General features: G+C 40.3%; 1 protein-coding gene across 2 annotated transcripts; it reads left to right on the top strand.

Annotated features, from left to right (window-relative positions):
- The first annotated feature begins 13,617 nt into the window (after positions 1 to 13,617).
- LOC122067009 (putative F-box protein At5g55150) lies at positions 13,618 to 15,765 on the top strand. Of its 2 annotated transcripts, none has more exons than XM_042630851.1 (2): positions 13,618 to 13,789; positions 14,129 to 15,765. In XM_042630851.1, the coding sequence occupies exon 2, from the start codon at positions 14,186 to 14,188 to the stop codon at positions 15,449 to 15,451; it is 1,266 nt and encodes a 421-aa protein (XP_042486785.1). In that variant the 5' UTR covers positions 13,618 to 13,789; positions 14,129 to 14,185; the 3' UTR covers positions 15,452 to 15,765. The 2 variants fall into 2 exon arrangements, with proteins under 2 accessions (XP_042486785.1, XP_042486787.1); XM_042630853.1 differs by having other exon boundaries at positions 14,094 to 15,765.
- The last annotated feature ends 11,437 nt before the right edge of the window (positions 15,766 to 27,202 follow it).

The following is a 27,202-nucleotide window of genomic DNA, read 5'->3' as shown; positions in this document are numbered from 1 at the left end:
GGTTGTAGTAGCACTAAACCCAAGACTTAGTAATGTTGTTTAGGTGGATGTGATTTAAAATGAATTGCATAGCATATAGTGCATATAGTTGTGATTGTTATGTGGACTGTTGTGTGGTCCTTCTTTTCATTTACTGTGTAATACCCTACTTCTTAAACCCGGTCTGATTACACGGTTGACCCGGTTTAACCATGCAGGACCCGAACCGGAGAGAGTAAAAGTGGGATCCTTATGGACTATGATGGCTAGGGTGACCTTAAACACCGGCTGGCCCGACAAGTCCGAGCCAGTGCCAAAAGAGACGGGTGTACCCAAGCCATGTACATGCACCTATCATAAGGCCATGTACAGATAAAGAAGGTATGTAGCCGTATATTAAGGCACATACGTATATTACATCGTATGCCAAGAGTGAGATTCGTGCCGAGGGCCGAATTCTACCAAAATCCCAAGTTTTAGCCCTCAGGTGGGCGGACAGGTGGGTGCATCCACCCACCTGAGTGACCCACCCATGTGAATACTTAGTGATTTTAAGAAGTATATATATAGCATTTATTTCCCTTTTTTCTTTTCTCATTTATGACACTCGTACGTTGGTGAGAAGAGTAAAGAGGAGAGAGAAAAGAAAAGGGGAAGAAGAAGAGAAGAGAAGGAAGAGGAAAAAGAGATGGATTTCAACGGCACCGAGGCTTGATCTTACCATTCCGACTCCAGAAGAGTGATCTCCAACACTGGATCTACGTTTAGAGGTGAGCAAAGGCTAGGTTCCTTAAACTTTCACCATACCCAAGTAAAACCCTTGATTTGAGTAGGGTTTCTTAAGATCTTGTAAATCCCCTTTGAAATGATGAATCTAAGGTTTAATAGATGATCTATGTGTTGATTATGAAGGATTTGAAGAAGTATTTACAAGGTCGGAGAAGCATTGTTGATTTGAAGTGATTTTAGGGTTTTGAAGGTGTTCTTGAGCAAAGAAGGTAAGATGGCTTCCCATTCCTTAAATCTAACCTAGATTTATGTTAGAACCATCTTATGAGACCTTGAATGTGTGAAGAATGGGTTTGGAAAAGCCCCATTTGAATCCCCAAAGGTTGGGGGAAGTTTGGGAAGAAACAGCAGTTTCCCGCCAAGACCGGTGGGCCAGACTGGTGGGCCACTTGGCTCACCTGTGGGCACCCGCCTTAGAGGGCAGGGCTTTCGGGCCCAACCGATGGGCCAAACCGATGGCCGACCAGTGGGCCACCCTGCCCGTCAATCTTAGCAGGGCCCTAGGGCCCAATCGACGGGCCAGTTTGGTGGGCCAACAAGTGGGCCGACCTACCCGCCGATCCAGACCGGTGGGTCTGACTGGTGGGTCAGACAGGTGGGCTGTCCGACCCACCCGAGAGGCTGTGAACGTGATTTTTACGTCCGATTGGACCCAAAATGGACCTGCGACCTTCTTTTAGGATTCTAAACATGATCTTGTTGTTGGATCTTGTTAATTTGATTCCAAAGTGGTGAAATGCTAACCCCGCTCACTCATGATATGTTCACTAAATCTTACGCATCTCGCACCGGATCTCACCCGTACCGAGCGTGAGTCCTTGTACACTACAAGTGAGTGGGGAGAGGACGTTTGGCCTTGTTTCAAGGCATTATTTGGCATTCATTTAATCGTATCTAGTCTAGCCATGTCATCATGAAAATGTTATGTAGATTAGTCATCCTCACATTGTTATGTATGGGTGTTGTGTTGATTTTCTAAATGCCAAGTGATGATATGCTTATGTGATGAATGTTGACATCATTGTGCATGATGCATTAATAGACTAGACGCCGTAGTCGGCTTGGAAACGAGTGCATTGGTGGCCCATGGTATGGGACGCGGTGGCACTATGTAATCGTACTATTGTCATATAGGAGCATGCGGTTTAGGACCTTCACCTTCCCATGCTACAACCCTTCCCAACAGGGATTAAGGTGTTGAGTTACCATTTGGGGGGAAGCAGTGGTCGCGATTGTCGGGTTACTGTGGTCGTTAGACATTACGCCTGGCTGGTCATTAGAACAGTCGGCAACCCCGGTGGTATATTCAAGAGGGTCAATCGTACTGCTTTTAAATTGCTGGAGTCAGCACCTTTAATTTCCTATCATTTATTTTATGTTGAGAGCCGATGGTCGGCATGTTTTACTTTTTCGAGTACTCACGGTGGGCCTTCTCCGATAGCCCTATGGGCGTATCGCGGGATGGAGTTCGCGGCTCGTACCCGGAGTGTACGTGCACTGTGGTTGTAGTAGCACTAAACCAAAGACTTAGTAATGTTGCTTAGGTGGATGTGATTTAAAATGTATTGCATAGCATATAGTGCATATGATTGTGATTTGTTGTGTGGACTGCTGTGTGGTCCATCTTTCCACTTACTGAGCTAGTGAGCTCATCCCTCGTGTGCACCTCTTTTAGATGATTTTGTAGGTCATCAACCAGATGAGCACGGGTCGGGCCCCACGGTTGAGTTCCCTGAAGAGGACTGGTGGGCCCTTGAGGAGTTAGAGCACGACATCTATTGCTCGTGCGAGAGTTGTGCTGCGGGACCGCAGTTCTGATGCCAAGCTGAGCTCTACCTTGTGATGCTGAGCTGGGCTCAACCTTGGATACCGAGCTGAGCTCTAGGCTTTGATACCGAGCCGAGCTGTATACTCTGATTTTTGATGATTTTTTTTATGTACTTGATATGGGAATTGTACTCTTATTGTGTAAATATCATGCCTTCGGGCCCACATGTATCTAACTATTGTATCACAATTCGGGTATCAAATATTATGGAAATATTCACAGGTAAACTAAGTCTTCCGCTGAACTGATGAGCCCTTTCTTAGATGTGTGTATGCTGTGGTGGAATACTGTATCAGATGATCCTGACAGGTTTGGGTTAACCGGTGTTAACCCGGTCACTGGCCCGGTTCTGTGTGAATGGGGTGTGACATACTGAGCTAATGAGCTCATCCCACGTGCGCACCTCTTTTAGATGATTTTTCAGGTCACCAGCCTGAAGATCAAGGGTCGGGCCCCACAGTTGAGTTTCTTGATGAGGATTGGTGGGTCCCCGAGGAGTATGAGCACGGCACGGATTCCACGTGCGAGGGCTGTGCTGCGGGACCGCAGTATTGATGCCGTGCAGGGTTATACCTTTTTATTCTTTTGATGACCCCTTTTTGTGTACTTGATACGTGAATTGTTATTCTTTTTGTATAAATATCATGCCTGCGGATCCACATGTATTTATCTATATACTACAATTTGAGTATCAAGTATATTGGGGTATTTATAGGCAAGGATTAAAGTATCGGTATCGGTCGCCATATCGGTCGGTCAAAATTAAGATACGTATCGGAGGGTATCGTATCGTATCGGAGATACGCTAAGATACGCTAAAGATACGCACATAAATGGATAGGGAACACATTTTTATACACTTTTGTATAAAAAAACAGTTAAAAAAAGTTATATATAACATGTAGAATGCATAAATACTTAAGTGGAGGGTATCGTATTAATAGACAAATATATTGAGTTAAAAATGTTCAAAATGATGAGGGTATGGTATTGATAGACAAATATATTTTTTTGAGAAAAATCAAAATTTTCCATGGAAGTTGTAGAACACTTGTTTTTACATAACATATAAAAAATCTTAACATTTTTAATCATTGAGCATGAGTAGATCTAAGAAATTTGAAATAAATTGAAACCCTCATTTTTTCTTGAAAAAAGTTTGTAAATCCTTATAAATCCAATGATTTCATGTAATAATGATGCACAAAATGTGATTCTAAGTATGATGAACTAGGGGTGTCAATTCGTGGCCCGAACCGACTAAACCGATCGGGACCGACCGTTTATAGACCGGTCCAACCCGGACTGTTTATTAAACGTGTCGGGCTTGAGCCCGGCCCGTTTATAAACGGTCGGTCTTGGTTTTGCTACTTGGACCGTCGAGCGCCAGACCGAGACCGACCGTTTAACACCCAATCGAGACCGGCGTATTGTGCACTGGCCTAGCCCGACCCTTTAATGATTGTAGAATACCTATTTTACCCCCCAAATTTGAAAGTAAAAACTAAAAAGTAAAAACATGTTCATATTTTAAATAATGGTTATATTTGGTATCATTTATTAATTTATTGTCATTTTTTTGGGTTTGCATGAGTGGGCCGGAATATAAGAGCACATTTTAAAGAGGGTCCGTTTAAAAACCGGTTAAAGCCCGTTTAACATTAAACATGTCCGTAGCCCAATTAAGGCCCGACTAAAGCCCGATTAAGGTGGCCCGATTATAGCCCGAGGCTGACCGATCGAATATAAAGTGTACCATGCCCTCAATAACTAAGCCCGATTAGTTAAATGGGCGGACACGGTGTAGCCTTTGAAAGTCTTTAAGCCCGATTAAGCCCGATCGAAACCGAACCGACCCGACCGGTTGACACCCCTATGATGAACCTTAGATTTGTAAAAAAACTTGAAAATCTAAGGTTAAAATTGAAAAAAGTGAGTAAAGATTCAAGAACTTACTATTCAAATTTTTCAACTTTCAAGTTCAAGGTTCTTCTTGGACTATGTTTTTCTCCTTCTTTGAACCATTCACTTCGACAATGTTTCTTTCAATCTACCATTTGAGTCTCCAAAAAGGTGTGTGAATCAAAGGGGAAGAAAGAAGAGAAATATAGAAAACTATTGGTGAGAGTTTGAAGTGTTTGTTTCAAACAATAAAAGGCACATTCACAGGAATTTTCATATTTTCAGTCGATACGTACCGATACGGTACCGATACAGTACGATACGGCTCGATACTGCACGATACGATCGATACGTACCGATACGGTACCGATACGTACCGATACTCTCGGGAATTTCTAGATTTTCAAAAGTTCGTATCGTAGAGTATCGTACGTATCGGTACCGATACGGTACGGTACGATACGATACGCATGATACAGCGATACGTAAAAGGGGGCCCAAAATTCCCCGTAGCGTATCGGTATGTATCGTGCCGATGCCTACCGATACGGATACGTATCGGCCGATACGGCACGATACGCACCGATACTTAAAACCATGTTTACAGGTAAATTAAGTCATCCGTTGAACTTTTGAACGTTTGTCTTAGATGGGTGTATGCTGTGGTTGGGTACTGTATCAGATGATCCTGGCAGGTTTGGGTTAACCGGAGTTAACCCGGTCACCGGTCCGGTTCTGTGTGAACGGGTGTGACAAAAATAGAAAAAGAGTTATGGTTTCCAAGTCTTTCTGATTTATATATGCTACTCAATGAGCCTCTAAGCTGTGCTGCATATTACTCTGTAGTCAGTTGCTAAGTTGAATTATTGGTTGGAACCAAATGGCTCAGTCATGAAAAGGTTAACCTCAAGGTTTGAGATTGCACCTTGTCTGCAGTTTAAGATCTATGGATCCTAATGGAAATAAAAACTATACTTCATACAAAGGTAAATTGAAGGAAAAAAAACCCTGAATTCTATGTGTTTTTCATGCAGGAAAGCCCTCTCTATAGAAAAAAAAAAAAGGCATACCCAGTGCACAAGGCTTCTGCATGTGCGAGGTCCGAGGGGGCAAGAACTACACAGCCTTACCCTGAAAGCCCTCTCTATAGAACCAGATAAGAACAAACAGTGTTTGACGATTAGTGGGGAGATAGAAGAAGCTAAGTCAATGCTACAGCAAACAACACCTTCAATCAAAGGCATACCCGGTGCACGAGGCTCCTGCATGTGCGAGGTCCGAGGGGGCAAGTGTGACACCCAAGAATACGGGAAGTACTAGACTTGCCTGGGAAATCGGTGAGGTGTCCCCACCAAGAAAACAAGTACCGGGAGGTTTGGGAGATCGGTGAGGCTATACAAACTTTAGTCCCACATTGCTTAGGGAGAGATTACTGGGCTAGTTAATAACCTCTAGCCTCCAACGTGTTTTAAAGCCTTGAGGCTCATAGGCCAAAGAGGACAATATTGTGCAAGGTTCATGGGGCTGGGGTGTTACAATTGGTATCAGAGCAGACCCCTACAACGTGTGGGTCCACAACGGGGATGCTGTACCGAAAGAGGGAAAGTTGTGACACCCACGAATACGACAAGTTTCAGACTTTCCTGGGAGATCGGTGAGGTGTCCCCACCAAGAATATGGCAGGTACCCTGAAAGCCCTCTCTATACTCCCATTAATAAAAAGTTCAAAAGCATTGGCTTCATTCTTCAATATTTTGAATCAAGGTTGTGACTTCTCGGGTGGTAGAAAGTGTGAAGATGAGAACTACCAAGAAGTGGTGAATTTGGAGGTCAATTCAAAACCTTCTATTTAAAAGAAGAAGAAAATATCATGTCCCTGAAACCTGTTCAAGAAGAAGAAACTATCATGTTCCCGAAACACGTCTCCTTCCAACCAAGTAGCAACCAGTAGCCTTATGAGAGGCCTTCGTATGTTGATAAATGGAACAAAGGAGTTTATTCAACAAGGGGATTTGAGAGAATTTCAGGCCTAGTTAGCTCTCAGAAGGGAAGATGCAATAGTGGGAGGGGAATCAAAGAAGGTTCTGCAAATAAAGGCACATATCACAATGACAAAGTAATTGATCTCAAGGTTTCTAATCCTGGAAATTTGAAGCCTAAATGGACAGGAACAAGGTGCATTTTCACAGTAATCCATTGGAGAAGACAAGAAAAGACCATGTGCAGTGACAGAGGGTAGTTAAAAAAATACTAAACTATTGATTGAACAATCAAATACCAATTAAAAATGCTCAAAATGTAAAAAAATATATGGATAAACATATTTTCCCACAAGGGAGAAGTTTTAGAAAGAATACTACAATTTTCACATTATGTGAGATGAACATGGATTTCTAATCATAAAAAAAATAAAAAATAAAATAATAAATCCAAGAGTAAATCGTAGTAAAAAATCTCATTTACATACTCCAAACCAATGTTTTTGGTCAGAGGTACAACATTGTTATTATGTAAGTTCAAACAATATGTACATAGAATGAATTTTTAAACTCCACTATAATATGAAAAACCCCCAATATATCATGGATGAATCAAGAAGACTGCAACCGATCCCATAGACTTTAAGAACAAACATCAAGAACTGTTAAATAAACAAAAAGATTTGATCAAATATATAGAAAGACTACCAGAATCAACCACGAACAACTGATAAATGGAAAAGATAAAAAATCCAAAAGTATTTGTTACCTAACAAACAACGAACACCCAAGAAAGGGTTTCAGATTGTTCCAAGTATGGGGATGAAGAAATAACAAGATCTGTTACAATAATCAAAAGAAAAAGAAAAAAACGTTTAATTAATTCAAAGAAAATTCATGTGATAGATAAAATTTACATCACATTCATGTGAAAGGTGAAAGTCAAATTGAAAACACATTTCAAAGAAACAATATCATTGAACCGGCCTCAAGTGGCCCAATCTCATTGAACCAGCCCCAGGCGGCCCAATCTCATTAAACTGGCCCCAATCAGCCCAGTGGCCCGATCTCATTGGATAATTCCATGGACTGGCGGAAAGAAGCCCAGCCTAAGAGGAACAATTTCAAGCACTAACATCTTTTGCAGGGAGGACTCAAATCTCTGCAAACAATGGATCAAAGACAAAATTCAAGCACTAATATCTTTTACAGGGAGGGCTCAAATCTTTGCAAACGATGATTTCAAAGTACTAACATATTATGCAGAGAGGGCTCAAATCTCTACAAATAATGGCTCAAGAACAATTTCAAGTACTAACATCTTCTGCAAGGAGGGCTCAAATCTCTGCAAAACATTAGTTCAACATTTTCTAACAGGATTGAAAGGGCTCAAATTTCTTTCCTATGATCAATGGCCCAGGTAAGATTCTAAACTAAAGTAGTTAAGAGATATTACCTGTTGTATTTTTAACTTCTTCATTGTTGAGCAAAATGATGGCAGTACATGCTCCGAGTGACAAAATGTGATCGTTCTTTTCTTTGCCCTTCAGCTATTGGCACATGGCTTCAGAGAGAGACATTCTGTAGACACCCAATTTTGTCACCCTCCTCCTGCTATGATGACTTATAGTTCATGGACGTGATCTCTCTCTTCCAATTGACAGAGATGATAGTTGACTGAGGTAACCCAACCCAGAAATATTCCATACTCACCCCAAAATCCCAAAAAAAGCCATGCGAAAGAAAAGAAGGGTCCAATTATGACTTTTCATATATGAAGGAATCCGGTCTAAAGTGACCGTACAAATGCATGATACTCGAAATCACGGTTCCAAAGATATATGATACGTCAAAATCAGACCATCGGATCTTCAACAATCATTCCCGGAAGTTACACCTTGAGCGCCCAAGCCCCACCCATGCAAGCACCCACACTTGCCATAAGCACCAAAACCCCACCCATGCAAGCCCCCACACCTTGCCTTGAGTGCCCAAACTCTGCCCATATAAGCACCCACAACTTGCCATGAGAGCCCAAACCCCGCCCACACATGCATCAACCTCGCCTAACATTAATGGTGCGTCCTCACGCACATCATTCGTATTTACGAGCCCCGTGAGCCCCAACACCCTTGCCATAGCCCCAACGCCTCCGTTGAGCCGTGGTTCCCCGGTGCCCCCACTGAGCCCCAGTGCCCCGTTGGAGTCCCGGTGCCCCCGTATGAGGCCCGAAACCCCAATCGGTGATTGGAATCCTCATTCCAATGTCCAAATTTATGAGGGGATTCCTTCTTCACCTGCTTGTGTACTCCGCACTGCCCCGCTAGTGTACCTTACACCGCGACCTCCCATTGGCCCAAAAAAGTACCTTTTCATCTCATTGATCCAAGAAAGTATCTCTACAGCTCATTGGCTAAATAAATTCACCCTTTACCCTATTGGTCCAAAAATTCATTTTGTTACCCCATTGGTTTATAAAATTCACTTTTTAACCCCATTGGCCAAGGAAATTCCCCTTTCCTCCCTATTGGCCCAAAAAATCTATAAATACCCCCTTCCTTTTGTTCTCTCCCCTTGAGGTTATTTAAGTCTTTGAAGAGATCTTTATAAGATTCGAAGTGTTCTTTGGGCTTTCAAAGTTCTTCAATCATCTAAATTTTTTGAATGAGCATTTTGTGTAGGAGAAACTTTGCTTTAGTCCCTCCTTTTGAGGTTCTTTAAGTCTTCGAAGTGATCTTCACAGATTCGAAATGTTCTTTGGGCCTTCAAAGTTCTTCAATCATTTGAGTTTCATCAAGCCCTCCCATAGCCTATTTCTAGCGGAAGTTCTTCCAGAGTGCCATTTTAGTCTAGCCCTCCCATAGCCTATTCCTAGTGGAAGCTCTGTCGGAGTACCACCTTAGCCTATCCCCAATGGAAGCTCTGCCAGAGTCCACCTTAGCCAAAATCCAGAAGTAACCCATCCCTAGTGGAATCTCTGCTGATTTGACACCTCAGCCTAAACCTGGAAGTAGCCTTCCCTAGCCGAAGCTCTGTCAAAATTCAAATCCAAAAGTAATTGTTCCTAGCCGGAACTCTGTCTGAATATTACTAAAGCCAACGTCTCTCAAAAAAGGAAGTTGGAGGTCAAAACCATCTTCCCCTAAGCCGGGAGAATCCACAAGAAAGTTCGTGCTAGCATTAATCAAGGGGTCTACCCCTCTTGACCCGAAATAGGGGTCAAGCTCAGGTATAATTTATCAACCGAATTAGCATAATATAGACTTTATATTGACATTGTTTTTTAGTATATATAATTATTTAAATTCAGTCAATGTATATATGTGTGATAATTTAGCCATGCATGCGGAATAAGAAGAATAATTATGAAAAATGTTCGTTCTCAAGCATCTAGTAGAAAGACCGGTTGAACCGGGTAGATTGGGTGCCCAATACCGTCCCAACTCTACAACCTGACAGTTATCCTAAATCTCTGAACAAGACCAACTTTTGATCCTTTTTCTTAGAATTGGGCCCACCCTCGGGTCCTAGGCCCATAATCCTGGCTGGCGACTTCAAACCCCTTTTGCATGACCCCAATCCCCCGTATTAGACCATTATCAAATACTTGTCTCAATGACGACTTTTACACTCCTGCGAAATAGGCCTCCACTTATCTCTAAAAGGCAGTATGACAATGCGAGGCCCACATGTAAGCACACATAACACACTCTTCCATTAGAAAGAGAAAGAGAGGAGAGGACAGAATGCCAAAACCTTTCCCCCCCCCCCCCACACAAAGTGGGAAGAAGGGGGAATCTCTGGCCGTAACCCTCATAGTAGGACCCCGAAGCCCAGCCAAGACCAGTGGATTATACTGGCAGATCATACTGGTGAGTCTGGTTACCCGTTGGTGCTACCCACCAGTGTTCAGCTACTGTCCTACTTCTCTTCTTCATCCCACCTCTTGGGAATCCAAGGGGGTTGTTTCCATACATTTTCCATACATTTTAATCTTCATCCTCCTGAATATAACATAGATCTAGGTTCAAATTAAGATTTTTGAAACAAATCATACCTTTAGCTCAAGAAACCCCAAAACCTAAGATCTTTTTCCCAACTCTAAATATCACAAAAATACTTTTAAATCTTAGTTGCTCCTCCTTTAAAACCTACAACGAAATCACATAGAGTCCCTCTTAACTCTTGATTTGACTACATAGGAGGGTTTCACCACATCCATGGGTTTATGGCACTTACCTATCTCAAACTGTAGAACTCAAGGTGCCGATCACTGTTCCGGCATTGAAAAGGCAAGATGTGGCCTTGGCAATTAAAGGGGGACACACTTTCCCTCACTTCCTTCCCTTCTCTTCCTTCTTTTCTCCCTCTCCTTTACTGTCCACCAACCCTTGCTGAAATAATAAATGGGAGAGAGGAGTAAATGCTATTTATAATATGGATTATAAATATTTACTAGGGTGCGTTTAGTTTGACCTTCTATGGCCCGAATCGCATTAAACCGCGATATCAAGCGAAGTAATTGGGGACACACATGAATTCATTACGACAGGGAACCAAAAACAAGTGTGATCACGTAAGTTTGACTTGCCAAGGCCCACATTTTCCTTACATGTGGGTCGCACAGGGGGTCCCGTGACTACCCACTCGTTGACCAGAACATGGCCAACTTTGCTAGATTTTTTGATGGAAAATGGGTTCTCAATGCGTATTTCACTCCCACCACTTGTCGTGAACCAAGATCTCATCATCCAATATGATAATATACATTCCCTACTCTTGCATGCCCTTATGATAAGTGTAAGGGCTCGACTTAGGCATGTGAATCACATCAGGCACCGGCTCAATCTTGTCCGACCACCCCGCATTTGATGTCACCCTTACTGTCATACACTATAGGGTACCCGCGTCAACCCTTGTTGGTTCAGACCCTGCACGACTAAGCCGAATCAACCGATCAATAAATTGGGTTTAGGGAGCAATTCTCTACACCTACTTTCTTGCATTAATTCAAAGCAATAAAACTTTTAAGACTTTCTTCCTTAAATCCCTTTTAGCATCTTCACCACGGTTTTAAGGAGAAGAATAATCGAAAAAGTGAACAATTGTCAATGTTCTATCCTTTATGCAATGTCAAATTTGTCAAATTTAAGAAACCAATTTTATTTACATGCCTTACCCAAAATATAATTCAAAATCCGAACATATGGTTAATGGTTGCACACCATAAAGAAAGCATTCCAAAACGTGATAGTTGAGACCACCATTCCATAATTGGTGAACAATTTAAGTCATCATCACTTATAAAAAAAAAATCTTAAAAAAAAAAAATCAATGATCACATGCAAAAGGAACCTACTATTTATGGGTTCATATACAGGTAACAGAATCCTATTCAATTAATTGATTTACTTATTTTTAATTAATTAAATGGAAGTCTTTTTTTTTGGTAGAATTAAATTGAAGTCTTTCCTTTTATGTTAAGGGAAGACACGATCTCCTCCTTCCTCAACATTACCCAATGTCCTGCAACTTCAAAAGTCAAAGGCTGGTAGGATGATCCAGGGTGTTGATGGCTCCAAAAAGACCATCGAATACTCCCATCCGGAATCTCAACAACAAAATCTGAAACCTGAAGCCCTCTATTACCAAGAGACCCGATTTCTAGAAAACCAGGTAGCCTTAGTGTAAGCATCCATGACTTGGCCAAAACATGCATATTATAGGTTGAATCGAACATTAATTCATACAAAAAAAAAAAAAAAAAAATATAGCCCATCATCTCCATAAACCGTTTTGATACCATTGATAGAAAATATATATAATCACATGAAGATTAGATAAGCATGCAACAATAAATACAAAGTCGGATCTTAGATGTACATAAATCCATGGTTGAAGAGTAAGAACTCCTCATATCTCTTCTCATATGCTCTTTGTAGAACACAATCAATGTTGGTCCGATCTACCCTTTTGCTTTTGATCATTAGCCTCACTTAATGGGCTAGTGATAACTATATATAGGAGTGAGGGTAGGGACCAACCCTGCAAGGAAATTAGAATACATTTGGTCCACACATAGAAATATATATATATATATATATTTCATATCATTAATGTGTGGTAATAAAATCCAATATCTCCATAGAGATCACTTACTATTATTGGATCCTTTCTGCTTACTCCATCTGTAGTCAACACCACTAAACTGATTTTGAAAACAAATCTTGGACTATACAAACTCACATAATTGGAAATCTTACAGAATAGTCCCCATTTCACAAAAAAAATAATCTTAACTTTAACGTTCTCAAAACTTTACTTAATTTAATCTAATTTCTTCTATCTCTTTCATATTAAAAAAAAAAAAAATCCTATATGGATCATGTTGTGTTTTCACAGGCTGTGTTTGGTAGCAAAGAAAAGAAAAAAAAAGTACAAAATTTGTACTTTTTTCTTGCTTTAGGAAGTTTTGTTTGTACTTGGTATGTCTTAAACCAAGAGAAGATTCAGTTTTTGAATTTCAAATCTTACATTGGGAATTGTGAAGTTTTCTTTTGTTAAAAAAGAAAAAATCTTATAAAAAACACAAGAAAATATAAAAAATTTTACTTTATTTTTTTCTCATCTAATGGTAGCCAAATATACATAATTTTTTTATATTTTTTTCACCATTCCATTTCTTTTCTTTTCCTTTGTTTTTTTAGATTATTTTTTCTTTTCTTCTTCGGCTACTAAACATAGCCTTAGTGTTTCGATTATTCTCGGATCCGTCTAGGTCGACTCTTGTCTCCATAGACACCCTGAAGGTGGAGAGACGTGAGGCATGTCAGGTGAAGAGAAAAAAATCGTCTGCAATTCTGATCTCGTACAATTCCGTGAAATACCACCTTCAGACAGTGACACATGTATTGATACCAATGCAATGGTCCAGATTTGATTTAAATGCTTCTTTACTGATTTAATGTTTTATTAGTTGTACTAGATCTGGACCATTGTATTGGTATCAATACACGTGTCACCGCCTGAAGGTGGTATTGGACGGAATTGTACGAGATCGGAATTGCAGACGATTTGAACCCCAGATAAAGGGGTAGCTCTAGCGGTATTAGGGTTTTTTTTTTTTTGGAAGGAAGAATCTGAATCTGAATCATAATCAATTTATGACTGTGAATCCTTCAATCATATATACAGGGGAAGGGGAAAGCTTAGAAGTTGTAAGTTTAGAAAGCACGAAGGGTTGGATCGAGCGGAAGTGTGAGGAAAGTTCGATTGTGGAGAACTTCCTTCCATTAACGATCAATTGCTCTAGGTATTCGCTCAAATCTCTCTTTTATTCTTTTTTTCAACAGGTGTGATTGTGTTGTAGTAGTTATTTTTTCTCTTGTTCCTCTGTTGGTTTATTTTGTTGATATGTGCAATTTAAAGTTTTGTTCTTGGGATTGTTCTCATTAGTGTGCGAATTAATTAATCCCACAAGAAATAAATTTTTAGGGTTTGTTTTCTGAACCAGTACCTGGTCTATGATGTCTCTGATACTTACTTCTTCTTCTCCCTCTTTCTCGTTTCTTGACATCTCGTATGTATCAAATTTGAATCATGAATATTTTCTGCAGGTGTATGTGTACTAAGTGATTTCATGTATGAGCAGGTGTAAACTACCAAACCGTCGTCGTATATCTGTGACTATTTGTATTTGCAATTTACCATGACTTCTCTTTCCGTCTGTCCAACTATATCCGGTGGTACCAATAGAAAGAAGTTGAAGAACACCTCTATTTGTCATGGTGTCATCCTTCCAGAGGATATCATGATGTTCATCGTAACCAAGTTAGACATGGAACACTTGCATTGCTTTAGTGCAGTCTGCAAGTCCTGGCAATCAATTGCCATTGCATCCAAGAAAATAAGGCGGCTCCACCTGCGACCTCAAATCCCATGGCTGATGCTTTCTTCCTTGGAGGATAATAATCTTTGGTTTTTCAGTCTCTCCCGTAGCAAACTTTTCAGGTTAGAATTTCCTGAAGTCTATGGTGCTCGTTGTTACGGATCTAACTGGGGATGGTTAATAATGGTGAATAAGATGGGACGGAATTTCCTTTTGCATCCATTTACTAGAGTTCTAAATGAACTTCCACCACAAGGTACTTTCCCCATTCAGCATCCTTCATACGCGTCTATTACACCGAGCTTCAACCACATTTTCAAGGCTATCTTGTTGTCACCTCCTCCTGATGCTACTACTAACAATTCTGATTTGGATGATAAAAATATTGTATCCTCTGTGGCAATGGATTGTGGTGTAGTCGTTGCGATTTACTCTATCAATGATTTAGCCTTCTGTAGGCCAGGGGATGAGGTGTGGACCGCCTTGGGAAAAGGGTTTGAAGACATTATTTTTTACGATGGAAAATTGTATGGCTTTACTAAACGGCGTGATCTTAAAATCGTGGAGTTGGGTCCTCATCCGAAAGTTACAAGCTGTAACATTACTCCTCCAGAAGAAGATGATATTAGCATTTCCATCAACCTGGGTGCCTCTCCTCCGGCAGAAGAGGATCTTGGCCGCCTTCCCACTAATCTGCTTAAGTCCTTTTATTTGGTGGAATGTCTTGGAGAATTGTTGATGGTAATAAAATATTGTCTAATTGTTAATATGACGTCAAATGTTATGCTCAAGATATTCAAGTTGGATCAAAAGAGTCGGAATTGGATTAAAGTGGTGGACTTGGGTGATCAAATGCTATTTATTGGCGCAGGTAGTGGCTTGTCTGTATCAGCAACTGACTACCCTGGATTTAGAGGAAATTGCATATATTTCACAGATCATGACCACTACAGTTCTTTTGAAACTCAAGTCTGTGGAACACTAGCTAAATTGTTTCACTTAGAAGATAACAGCATTGAACCTATTTTCTCAAATCATTCAAGTCCTGCTCCGTCTCCGCCCATCTGGTTCACCCCAATTTCTTGATAAAGAGGGAGAGGGATTTGGGGTATCTAATTTATGACTTCAAGCTTGTCTTATAATTAACATTACGGGGATAATGTGATTTTCTTATTGCTATTTGTACTGTTTATGCGTATGTTATTTGAAATGACTTTTGGAAAATATTTTAGGGTAAAACTCATCTTCACGGGATAAGTTTACCAAAACGGGCCATCCTCATGTCGAATGATGTGCCAATTCTGACCTTTGGAGAGACTTCTCAACTCTGGAATGTGTAAAAGGCAAAATTGTTATTTTCTTTTGCAATTAAGATAATGGTAAATATTTGTTTTAAAACAGAGTGGGTGTAAGAGATTCGGAATCTTGATGTATTGATCGTACATTGTGGATCAATAATTTATGGTACTCTGCTTATTATTTAATTTCTTTTGCTAGGACAGTCCCTAGGTTATGTTAGCAGTTTCTTAAATTCATGCCTGTTAAACTGCACTGTCTTGTTCATCAACTCTTCTATTACATAGAGGGGACTGAGTTTCATGTTTTTGAAGTCTACTGTCCACTTCTCTACTCTTCTCTTCTCCTTTACTCATTGTTTTCATTTTGAATCCTTTTCTCATTCAAGCCTTTTTTTTTTTTTTCTTTTCTTTTATCTCAGCATTTAGTAACTGTGAAACAAAATCTTTTCTTGCAATTGCTTTAAAGGGCTCTGGACTCTCTTGCTAAATCACAATCCAATTCCTGACAGCTCGGCCAATAAGATGTTTGCTATGATCGGCCTCCTCTGTAGCACGGGATGTGCTATACATCATGTAGCGTGGCACAGAGGAGTGACATGTGAAGGTTAGTTGATTGTGTGGTCTGGTTTGGTGTTGCCTCAAAAAGCCATTTACACATGTGACACATCATAACACTACTGGAAAGAAGGAATAGGGTTCTCTGTGTGTGCGAACTTCATCCCCAACTCCTACTTTCGTCTCACTATCTCGCCCTTGCTACAGCAGAGTAGATAGGCAATTGTGGGGTTGGGGGGGAGGGGGGAGGGGGGAGGGGGTGGGCACAGATTAGTTAGAGTGAACTTATTCGCAACTGCTCATGTTATATAATATACTTTGAATTTGTAATGGAGTTTTTGGTTCTTCAAATTGATTTAACATGTACTCCATCTTCTGCCAAAGTTTACATCTTTTATAGATCGGTGAGTTATCCATATATGATTTGAGTGAAACAATGGACAAGAGTTGGAAATAGCCATTAGGCACTAAAGACAAGAACAAATAATTTCTGGAAATTCTACTATGGAAGAAAACACCCACTAGCGATTAGTAGAATAAACATGAACACGATTCTTAAATTGAGAAGACCAACCCAAAAGAGGGATGGAGAGATGAACATATTAGCACCCTTCAGATATTCAAGGATCAACAAAAAATTAGATCTGAAACAGAGCAGCAATGCTCTGTTCATGTAGATGTGTGTGTGTGAGCTCGTCAGCTTGGATAAAGGCAAGCTCAAATAAAAGTTAAAATGCTAAAAGATACAAAGTTGCACCTAATCAACCAGAGACCCTGGTGCGTTCCATTGAGGGTTTCATCGACTTTGCAAAGAAAGGGGTCGGGACAAGGCAGATGGTATATCATGCTATATGCTTGCTAATTCACTGGCAGACATGCCTATGTGGCATATGATAGGCATGACAATGCATGGTGGGCGGGACCCACATGCTGAAGTAGCACTTGGAGTCTGATGAGGTGGCAATTCTGGATGTGAAGACATGGCAACATCAGGGTACCAAGATGGAAGCCAAGTAGTCAAGCCATGCCCAGATGAGCAGGCCACGGCCAGCCCTGCCACGGGCCACAGCAACAGGAAAAACAGGGGGCCCTAGATGCTGGGGTGCATGGGCCATGGGGCTAGAAGCATGCAGGCGTTCCTGCATATGGTGCTTGGGTCCGCCGGCCATGCCCACCCAGCGTGTGCCCACGGACAAGCGACTAGGGGCAAGCATCAGGTCTGAGGGGCATATGAGGTGTTGATTGATTTGTGTTTGATCAATGTTGCTTAGAGAGGCTCAAGAGTTGAGCTCTTGGTAAGTTGGTTTAAAACCACCAGGGGATTTTACCCCAAAAAAAAAAAAAATTCCCAGGGGTTGAAGTATAATTAAGAAAAGTTGGGAAAGGGAAATATATAAACTCCGAAAGACGAGAGGGGATTTTTGCAAATAAGGGATTTTGAATTGATTCCAGAACTAGGGGCTGGAGTGCGCCACATGTACATGATTAGATCCAATGGTTGATCGCAAAGGCGCTGACAAGAGCCGAATAAGATGCTTGTGTGGACACTATCGTTGGCCTAGCGATGAAGAACCGATATTCTACCAAATAAAAAAAGTGTTGGTTCCCTGAGGTTCATCAGATCACATCACATCTAATCGGTCATCTAGACACTTATTGGACAGACCAAAGCAAGCCCTCCTAAATCATCCAATCAAAGCTGAAACACGTCACTTCCACTTTATGAGTGACTAGAGGATAGGATAGAGCCCATGGATCATACAGTGACCTCACGGTTGGGAGGACCTGGGCTCTATGGGGAGGATCTGGATATGTGATGAGATTACATGAGCTGCCGTTTTAAATCCCCAGAATTGTCAAGCGTATGAGATACGTCTTGTCTCATCCGACGGACGAGAGAAGATTTGATCCCCAATCGATTGTCTAATAAATCAAACCGTTATTAGTGTGTGACGCTGTTGCATAATGCACAGATGAAAGATTCTAAGCTATGGCCTCTGGTTCACCCCACAAGTTGAAGATGCAAGCCACCGATCCGATCTCTATCTAATGGCTGTAATGAGCCCTGCCTTCTAAAGGAGTTCTTCGACGGCTTCAGCTTCCCTCGCCAGCCCATGTCATTGGGGATTACTCCTAATCAAGAGAACAAGCTAGGACGATTTTTTAGGCTTTCTTGGTGCATTAATCTCCTAGTTTTGCAATAAGGCTTAACAGTCAAGGTGTGCATTAACTACCTTCAACAGCCATTGTTGAGAGTTGAGAGATCTGTTGAAGCTCACTAAGACCCAAGGTATGTAGTTGGATGTTGATGAGGATTTCAAAGTGAGTTGAATGCAAGAGAGATGAGAGAAGGTACAAGGGGGGTGGTCCTACGTACGTGAACGGATCAGGTTCACATACGAGAATGTTCTGGTACATCCCTGATCCGTCAATTTAGAATCTATTAAATGAAGAGAGAGAAAATTGATTCTAAATTTACGGATCAGGAACGTTCTTGTACATTCTCGTACGTAAACCTGATCCGATCCGCTCTCCCTACATACCAAGTCACTTGAGGATTCAAGTTGCTCCACTACTAGGGGTTAGTTGAAGATTCCAGTGAATAGTTATGGGGGATCACAATGAAGCTTCTCCAAATGTGATTACCAAGGGAAGGTAATCTTTGTATTCAAGTACAATTTCATATGCCTAGGATATAATTGACATTTACCTAAGCTCTTGAATTGTAAAAGGGTGGGATTTGTATTTTTTTTTTATATACATTGTAACATGTTAAGTTGGGACTTTATAGGGGATTATGGATTGTAGCCCTTCTGAGTTGGAGCTTAGGCTGAAGCAAGTGTTGTAGTACTTGGAATGTTGTAATAGTTGAACCCAATTGAGCATTGGGAAATATAGGAGATCCTAGTTAGGGCATTGCTCTGTGGATGTAGAAAATTGGTTGAGCCACGTATATTGTGTGTTGTGTGGATGTTATTGTAACTATTAGAATTCTGACTATAGCTTGGGAGTACATTGTCTGATAGACCTGACCACTTGTTGGTTGCATGGTGGACATGCATACGACTGTGTTAGTGATACTGATCATAAATGTGGGATTGCCCCAACTGGTTTGAGTGACCAATAGGGCATACCAAGCAGTGAGGTGAACAGTCAGGGATAGAATTTTGAGAAGGAAATTTGGTGGCACTGATTCAACCCCTTCATTGTTTACTTGGGAATATCAAGTGATATCTTAGCCTCTGTTCCCTAGGGAAGAAGACTAACAACTTCTAGGGTTGAACTACGAGATTGAAACAGATAGCATCTAGAGGGTAACCATATGCACAATAGGATTCCTTTTTTCGATGGCGTTGGATCTAATGGCCTCACCCAAGAGTGGGTGAATTGGGTGTGCAACTAAAATGACTTTGAGTGATCGATTTAAGTCAACCAAACTCAAAATCTGTGTGTTGGACAAGGATTGTTAGTCTTTCAAACCACTACTTGCTTTGCTATTAACAAATAATACTACTTGTTGTTAGGGAAAAGCATTGAAATCCTAGAAAGGTAATGCAAGTAGAACGGACTGAATATGAATAAGAAAGTAGAACGGACTGAATATGAACAAGAAAGTAAGAAGTGGGAAGAGAGACAATGAAAGATAATCAATTTTATAATGTTTAGGATCCTCAATCCTACATCCACTACTTTAGCCTCCTCATCCAAGGATTTCCTTTTACATAATGGATTCCTTACTAGATGGCACGAATCAAGCCTTTACAACCACCAATCTTAATCCATCAGATTGGAAATCAAATCACTTTCCATCAGGTTGGCACCCAGGCCACATTGGCCAAGTATTTCCTCAACCTAATCACAATCCATTAGTTTGATCACCCACGCTAATAGCCAAGGATTTCCTGTGAATAGATCAGGTTCACGTACTAGAATGTTCTTGTACGTCCCTGATCCTTGGATTTAGAATCTCTTAAATGAAGAGAGAAAAAATTGATCATAAATCCAAGGACCAAGAACGCGTACGTGAACCTGATCCACTCTCGAATTTCCTTCTCATCAACTCCACATACTGTTAGTGATTCTAAATCCTAGAATCATTTGAATTACCTATAGTGTATAGAATACAAGAATGAATAATGGAAAGAAATCAATCACATACCCGTTGAGCGTGAATAAAGTCCCTAAATCAAGGTTGACGCTTGTACCACGAATTATGATGAAGAACCACGCAATATGGGTCCTTCTACTGAGATCTACCACGAATTATGATGAAGAACCACGCAATATGGGTCCTTCTACTGAGATCTTCTGCAACTTCTTACTATGGGATCTTCTCTCTGTCTCTACACTAGCTTTGTGAGAAAAGCAGTGCTCCCAAAATATTATTATGAAAGTAATAGCTGCAGGGACCGTCAGTATTCTATATATAATAGAATTCCTAAACCCTAATCCATTCCCACAATATAATAGGGCTAGAAGTTTCCTAATTAGAGTGGTCCTTATTCTCTTGGGCCCAATGGGTCAATCAATATCAGTTAAACCCACATAAGAGTCCTAACAATCTCCCACTTGGGCTACACTGATACTGATGTCTTCCCATTGACATCTGGCCAAATAATCTCAAGATTGAATACCACTCAAAACAAACTTTGATCCAATCAATAATCTCCATTGTTGAACAATAGTAGAAAATACACCTCAATATACGGCATATAACTATCTAATGTTACAGACAACAGAAAATTATCAATTCAAATCGCCTGGAAACATAGATATAAGGAATTATATCATAACTGTGATCACATAAGATATATCCTTCCTTATAGTTCCGTTCCTAATCTAAAGACCAGCCTACCTTGAAAACCTCACAGGTAGAGAACTTTGATATTAATCAATACTTAGGCAAACCGTCATTTTCTTGTATTAATATCTCACTTTGGCATACAACCTATGGTTAACAACCATCTCCATGGATTTAGGCTAAATACCGCCATAAATCACGAAACTTGGCTAAACACCGCCATTAACTGTGACATGTCAAAGTAAACCACAATAATCATACAACAATACGATGAGAGAAAATATAAATGAACACTATACTGGAAAGTAAACATCCTCAATATAGATTGTGCTCATAATGTATGATCTAACAAAATAATGCTTATTACAATACCACTATGGATAAGTAAACTCCCACTAAACAAGCATATCAAAAGATTCCATCACACCCATGTTAGAAACATGAGTCTTAAAAATTCCCACTGGAAGAGCTTTGGTCAGAGGATCAGCAACCATCTCTTCAGTAATAATATGTTCAACAGCGATCTCCCCAGTGTTGATCTTCTCGCGAACCACAAGATATTTAATCTCAATGTGTTTGGAGCTGCTAGATCTCTTGTTATTCTTTGCAAAGAAAACAGCAGAAATATTGTCACACCACAAATGCAAAGGCCTAGAGATGGAATCTACAACTTTCAGTTCAGATATAAAATTCCTCAGCCACACTGCCTGCTTGGTAGCTTCATAAAGTGCCACAAACTCAGCTTGCATAGTGGATGAAGCTAAAATAGTTTGTTTGGCACTCTTCCAAGAAATAGCTCCTCCTCCCAATATAAAAATGTATCCAGAGGTAGACTTTCTATCATCAGTACACCCACTGAAGTCCGAGTCAGAATACCCCACAACTTCAAATTTTTCTGATTTACTGAACACTAGCTTGAAGTCCTTTGTCCGTTGTAAATAGCGCATGACCTTTTTTTGCTGCAGTCCAATGAGCCAAACCAGCATCAGATTGAAACCTGCCAAGTACACTAATTGCAAAGGCAATGTCAGGGCGAGTACAAACTTGTGCATACATCAAACTTCCAACGGCAGAGGCATAAGGCTTGCCATTCATTGAGCTCCTCTCAATATCATTCTTTGGACATTGTTGCTTGTTCAACTTGTCTCCTTTACTGATGGGTGCTTCACCACCAGAACATTTAGACATGTTAAACCTCTTTAAAACTTTATTAAGATATGTCTGTTGTGATAGCCCAAGTAACCCCCGCGGCCTATCACGACTAATCTCGATTCCAAGCACATAACTTGCTTCACCCATGTCCTTCATTTCAAAGTTTTTTGAAAGAAAACCCTTGGTCTCCATCGATAAGGTTTTGTTGCTGCTAGCCAACAGAATGTCATCCACATAGAGCACAAGAAAGATGAAACTACTCCCACTGAGTTTCAGATATATGCACTGATCGATTGGATTCTCTACAAAACCAGTCACAACTCGATCAAATTTTAAGTACCATTGTCGAGATGCTTGTTTTAACCCATAAAGAGACTTTTTCAGCATGCAAACAAAGTCCTCTTTACCATTTTCCTCAAAACCTTCAGGTTGTCTCATGTACACCTTCTCTGACAGCTCTCCATTCAGAAATGTTGTTTTCACATCCATCTGATGTAACTCTAGGTCAAAATGGGCAACAATGGCCATGATAATTCTGAATAAGTCCTTTGATGAGACAGGTGAGAAGGTTTCCTTGTAATCTATCCCCTCTCGCTGAGTAAAACCCTTTGCCACGAGTCTAGCTTTGTAGCGTTCTACTCTACCTTGAGAATCTGTCTTGGTTTTGAAAACCCACTTAGATGCAATAGCCTTACAATCCTTTGGAATTTGCACTAATTCCCATACTCCATTGTTGCTAATGGATAACAGCTCTTCCTTCATTGCTTCTACCCATTTGTCTGAATGCTTATGATTAACTGCTTGAAGAAAAGTAACAGGGTCTTCTTCTTGTCCTATGTCAAACTCACACTCATTCAAATAAGAAACATAATCAGAGTGCAGAGAAGGCTTGCGCACTCTAGTAGACCTCCTTATAGGTTCAGGTGGAAGCCTACCAATATTAGCGGTATCAGGAGGTGAAAGTGGGTCTGCAATAGTAATATCTGTCCCAACTTGCAAATCATATTCAATTGGAGTTTGAGTGATTGTATCATCAGACAGGATGGGATTGAGATCAATAAGTGAATTTCTCAACTCAACAGGTGCTATCTCAGGAGTGTCATACTCCCCTTCTTCAAAAGAGAAATTACGAGGAGTTCTAGACTCTTCATTGCATTCAACAAATCTAGCATGAGTGGTCTCTATAATTTTGTGTCCTGGACCAGGACAATAGAATCTATACCCTTTAGACCTCTCTGGGTATCCCACAAAATAGCAACTTGTAGTCCTTGAGTCAAAAACTTTTTCTTGAGGGTTAAAGACTTTGGCTTCTGCTTGACATCCCCACACTCGCAAGTGTCTAAGGCTAGGTATTCTGCTACTCTAGAGTTCATAGGAAGTCTTATTCACAGATTTGCTTGGCACTCTATTGAGAAGGTAAACAGCAGTTTTAAGTGCCTCTCCCCATAAGGATTCTGGTAAGGTGGTATTGCTCACCATAGAACGGACCATGTCTTTCAGAGTATGATTTCTTCTTTCAGCTACTCCATTCTGCTGAGGTGTTTCAGGCATGGAATATTGAGGAGCTATCCCATGTTCTTGCAAGAATTTTGCAAAAGGACCAAGCAACTGCTCAAAATCACCACTTCTCCCATAATATTCTCCACCCCTGTCTGACCACTTTGATCTTCTTGGAGTGGAAAAGTTCAACTTCAGCTTTAAAAATCTTGAAAACATCTAGAGCACTAGATTTCTCACTGATAAGGAAGACATACCCATATATTGACCAATCATCAATAAAAGTTATGAAATAACGGTGCCCAGTGAGTGTAGGGACAGTAAAAGGCCCACAGATGTCAGTGTGAATGAAGTCTAATACTTCAATGCTGCGAGTAGCATCCTTTTTCCTGGAGATTGTCATCTTTCCCTTAATGCAATCTATACATGTTTCCATGTCCTGAAAATCAATATCTTTTAATATCCCTTCCTTTACCAATCTTTTCATCCTCTTGATTGAAATATGACCCAACCTTCTATGCCACAACATGGAGGATTTCTCATCAATCGGAGACCGTTTCACTCCCACATTCAGAACCCATGAAGAATTACAATTCAATCTATAAAGCCCATCAACAAGAGTACCACTACCAAAAGAGATAGAATCATGTAATAAACAAAATCCAACTTGATTAAAATTAACAGAATAACCATCTGAACAAAGTCTAGAAACTGAAATCAAATTCCTCCTCATAGAGGGAACATAAACATCCTTCAAATCAATAAATGAGTCTGAATGAAAAAATAATCTAATAGTTCCTATGGCTTCCACTTCAACTCTAGCTCCATTGCCCACGAACACCGTCACTTCATCCTTGCTTGGCACCCTCCTGTTTAGGAACCCTACAAGGAATGAGTGACGTGAATAGATGACGCAGAATCTAACCACCATGAATCAATTGGTACATTAATCAAGCAAGATTCAAAACATACTAAGGATAGATTCATACCATCATCCTTCTTTTTCTCAAGGTAGGTCTTCCTCTTAAAACAATCCTTCTTCATGTGTCCTTTGGCCTTGCACCAAAAACACTCTATGCCACTCATGTCTTTTTGTACCCCTGATTCTTTGAAATTTTGCTTTCCCTTCTTGTTTTTTCCCTCCTTTAAATTGAGTGAATTTTCCTTTCTTAAAGAACTTCTTGATCCCTTTGTTAGGTCCCATAGATGATGAAGTCTTACCTTGAGTAAGATTGGCACTTTCAACTTTGGTCCTATTAATTGTTCCCTCTTCCTGGGTTACCACAGTGATCAATTCATCAAGACCCCATTTATCCTTCAATGTATTATAAGTAGTCTTAAGAGTCTTGTAGCTCTCAGGTAGAGAATTCAAGGCAATGGTGACCACGAAGTCATCATCAAAGTTAATACCTGTACCTCTGATCTTGTTTCCTAGGGAAATCAATTCCAGTATATGCTCTCTAGCACTTCCTACTCCATCAAATCTAGCCCCAGTCAATTGGCTCATGAGATCGTGAGCCTGTGATTTCTTAGAGCTATCAAACTTAGCTTTTATAGCAGCCAAATACTCAGAAGCAGTATCCTTTTTAGCAACACTATCCTTGATAGACTCAGGCAAAGCACTTTTAATAACAGCCAAGGATTTCCTATTTGCAGTGACCCACTTGTCATAATCCCCTTTCTCAGTTTGGGTACTGGTTGCAGTAGGTTCAGCTGGTTTGGTGGTCCTAGTACACAGGTCTAGGTCCTTGAGAATCATGTAGACCTCTAAGTCTTCCATCCATTTGTTGAAATTATCCCCAGTAAGCTTAGGAATATCAAGTACACCAAAACTAGAAGACATCCTGTTGAATATTTTAATAAAGAATATTCTATTCAACATACAGACATATATGTAAAAGAATAAGCATGTAACAATTAGCTAAATTAAACATTACATGCTCAAGTATCAATTACTTCATGAGTGTCAACCGGAACTACATTTCTGACCTTTGGGTCTGAAACATACTGGTCCACTCAAGTTTCTGCTATTACTGCGAGACTTCTTCTAACTTTCGAAAAGTACCGCCATCTTTGGATGGACAGCATCTTCTAGGTTGAGAAATCCCTTTTTTTTTTTTTTCTTGCTTTAACTTTTCTTTGATAATGTCACCTTTGGGTGAACATTAGCAACCTTGCTACCAACCATTATTCTCTGTTTTTTCAGACAAAGAAGACCTTTGATTTGTATTCTATTACAATAAGGTTGAACTTTACCACTTTGGTGGATTCCACCCAATCTTACTGTAATAGTCTACAAATTCATTCCGGCAGCTAAAAGTGGGATTGTTTAACCATGAATAAAAAAATATTCATAAACAAAAGCATGAACTACATTACCAAGAATAAACAAGTTCATATTCTGATATGCAAGTAATGTATAAGTTGATTTTCTTTCATTTCTTCCAATTAATAGGAAAATTATAAAGAATCATTAAACACCCATACTTGTAACTTATACAAAATAGATCATAAAAGTTGATCAAAACTAGGCTCATAATATATCAAAACGAAGAGCACGAAAAACTGGACTCAACGCAAAAAACCAGGGTGAAAAATTCTTCACCGTTTGCCCGTACGAGCCGTTTGAAGTTACTGTTTTTTTTTTTTTGAATCAAAATCAATCCGGGTCAACCGGTTCGGGCAAATTAGTTCCGGGTCAACGACCCGGTCAACCTTTGACCGAGTGGGTCATGAGTTGACCCACTGCATCCCGGGTCAACTAGGTAGGGTTTCCGAGTTGACCCGGCGATGACTCGCCGCCGTTTTTTTTTTTTTTTTTTTTTATTTTTTTTTTTTCTCCGGCAGCCGATTTACGGTGGCGCGTGACGGCGCGTCCGGAGGTTTCCGGCGACGTGCGGCATACCGCCGCGACCGTCTTCTTGTGCTCTACAACTTTTGTGAAGAAAGTTTTCCCATACGGGATCTTTAAGTAAGAGTAAAATAATAATTTTCATAAATAGAAACCCAAATCTTTTTTTTTTTCTTACATAATTTCTTGATTCTAACACCATAGTGTAGGCTCTGATACCAATTGTTAGTGATTCTAAATCCTAGAATCATTTGAATTACCTATAGTGTATAGAATACAAGAATGAATAATGGAAAGAAATCAATCACATACCCGTTGAGCGTGAATAAAGTCCCTAAATCAAGGTTGACGCTTATACCACGAATTATGATGAAGAACCACCCAATATGGGTCCTTCTACTGAGATCTTCTGCAGTCTCTTACTCTAAGATCTTCTCTTTGTCTTTACACTAGCTCTTGTGAAAAAGCAGTACTCCCAAAATATTATTATGAAAGTAATAGCTGCAGGGACCGTCAGTATTCTATATATAATAGAATTCCTAAACCCTAATCCATTCCCACAATAGAATAGGGCTAGAAGTTTCCTAATTAGAGTGGTCCTTACTCTCTTGGGCCCAATGGGTCAATCAATATCAGTTAAGCCCACATAAGAGTCCTAACAATCAGCCCTCCTATGCAAACAA

The sequence above is a fragment of the Macadamia integrifolia genome, unplaced genomic scaffold, assembly GCF_013358625.1.
Source record: "Macadamia integrifolia cultivar HAES 741 unplaced genomic scaffold, SCU_Mint_v3 scaffold2665, whole genome shotgun sequence".
Lineage (NCBI taxonomy): Eukaryota > Viridiplantae > Streptophyta > Magnoliopsida > Proteales > Proteaceae > Macadamia > Macadamia integrifolia.
This window is presented reverse-complemented; position numbering and strand designations above follow the sequence as displayed.

Excerpts from the sequence above, each read along its gene's own strand:
- LOC122067009 (XM_042630851.1), top strand. The coding sequence starts at position 14,186 with ATGACTTCTCTTTCCGTCTGTCCAACTATATCCGGTGGTACCAATAGA.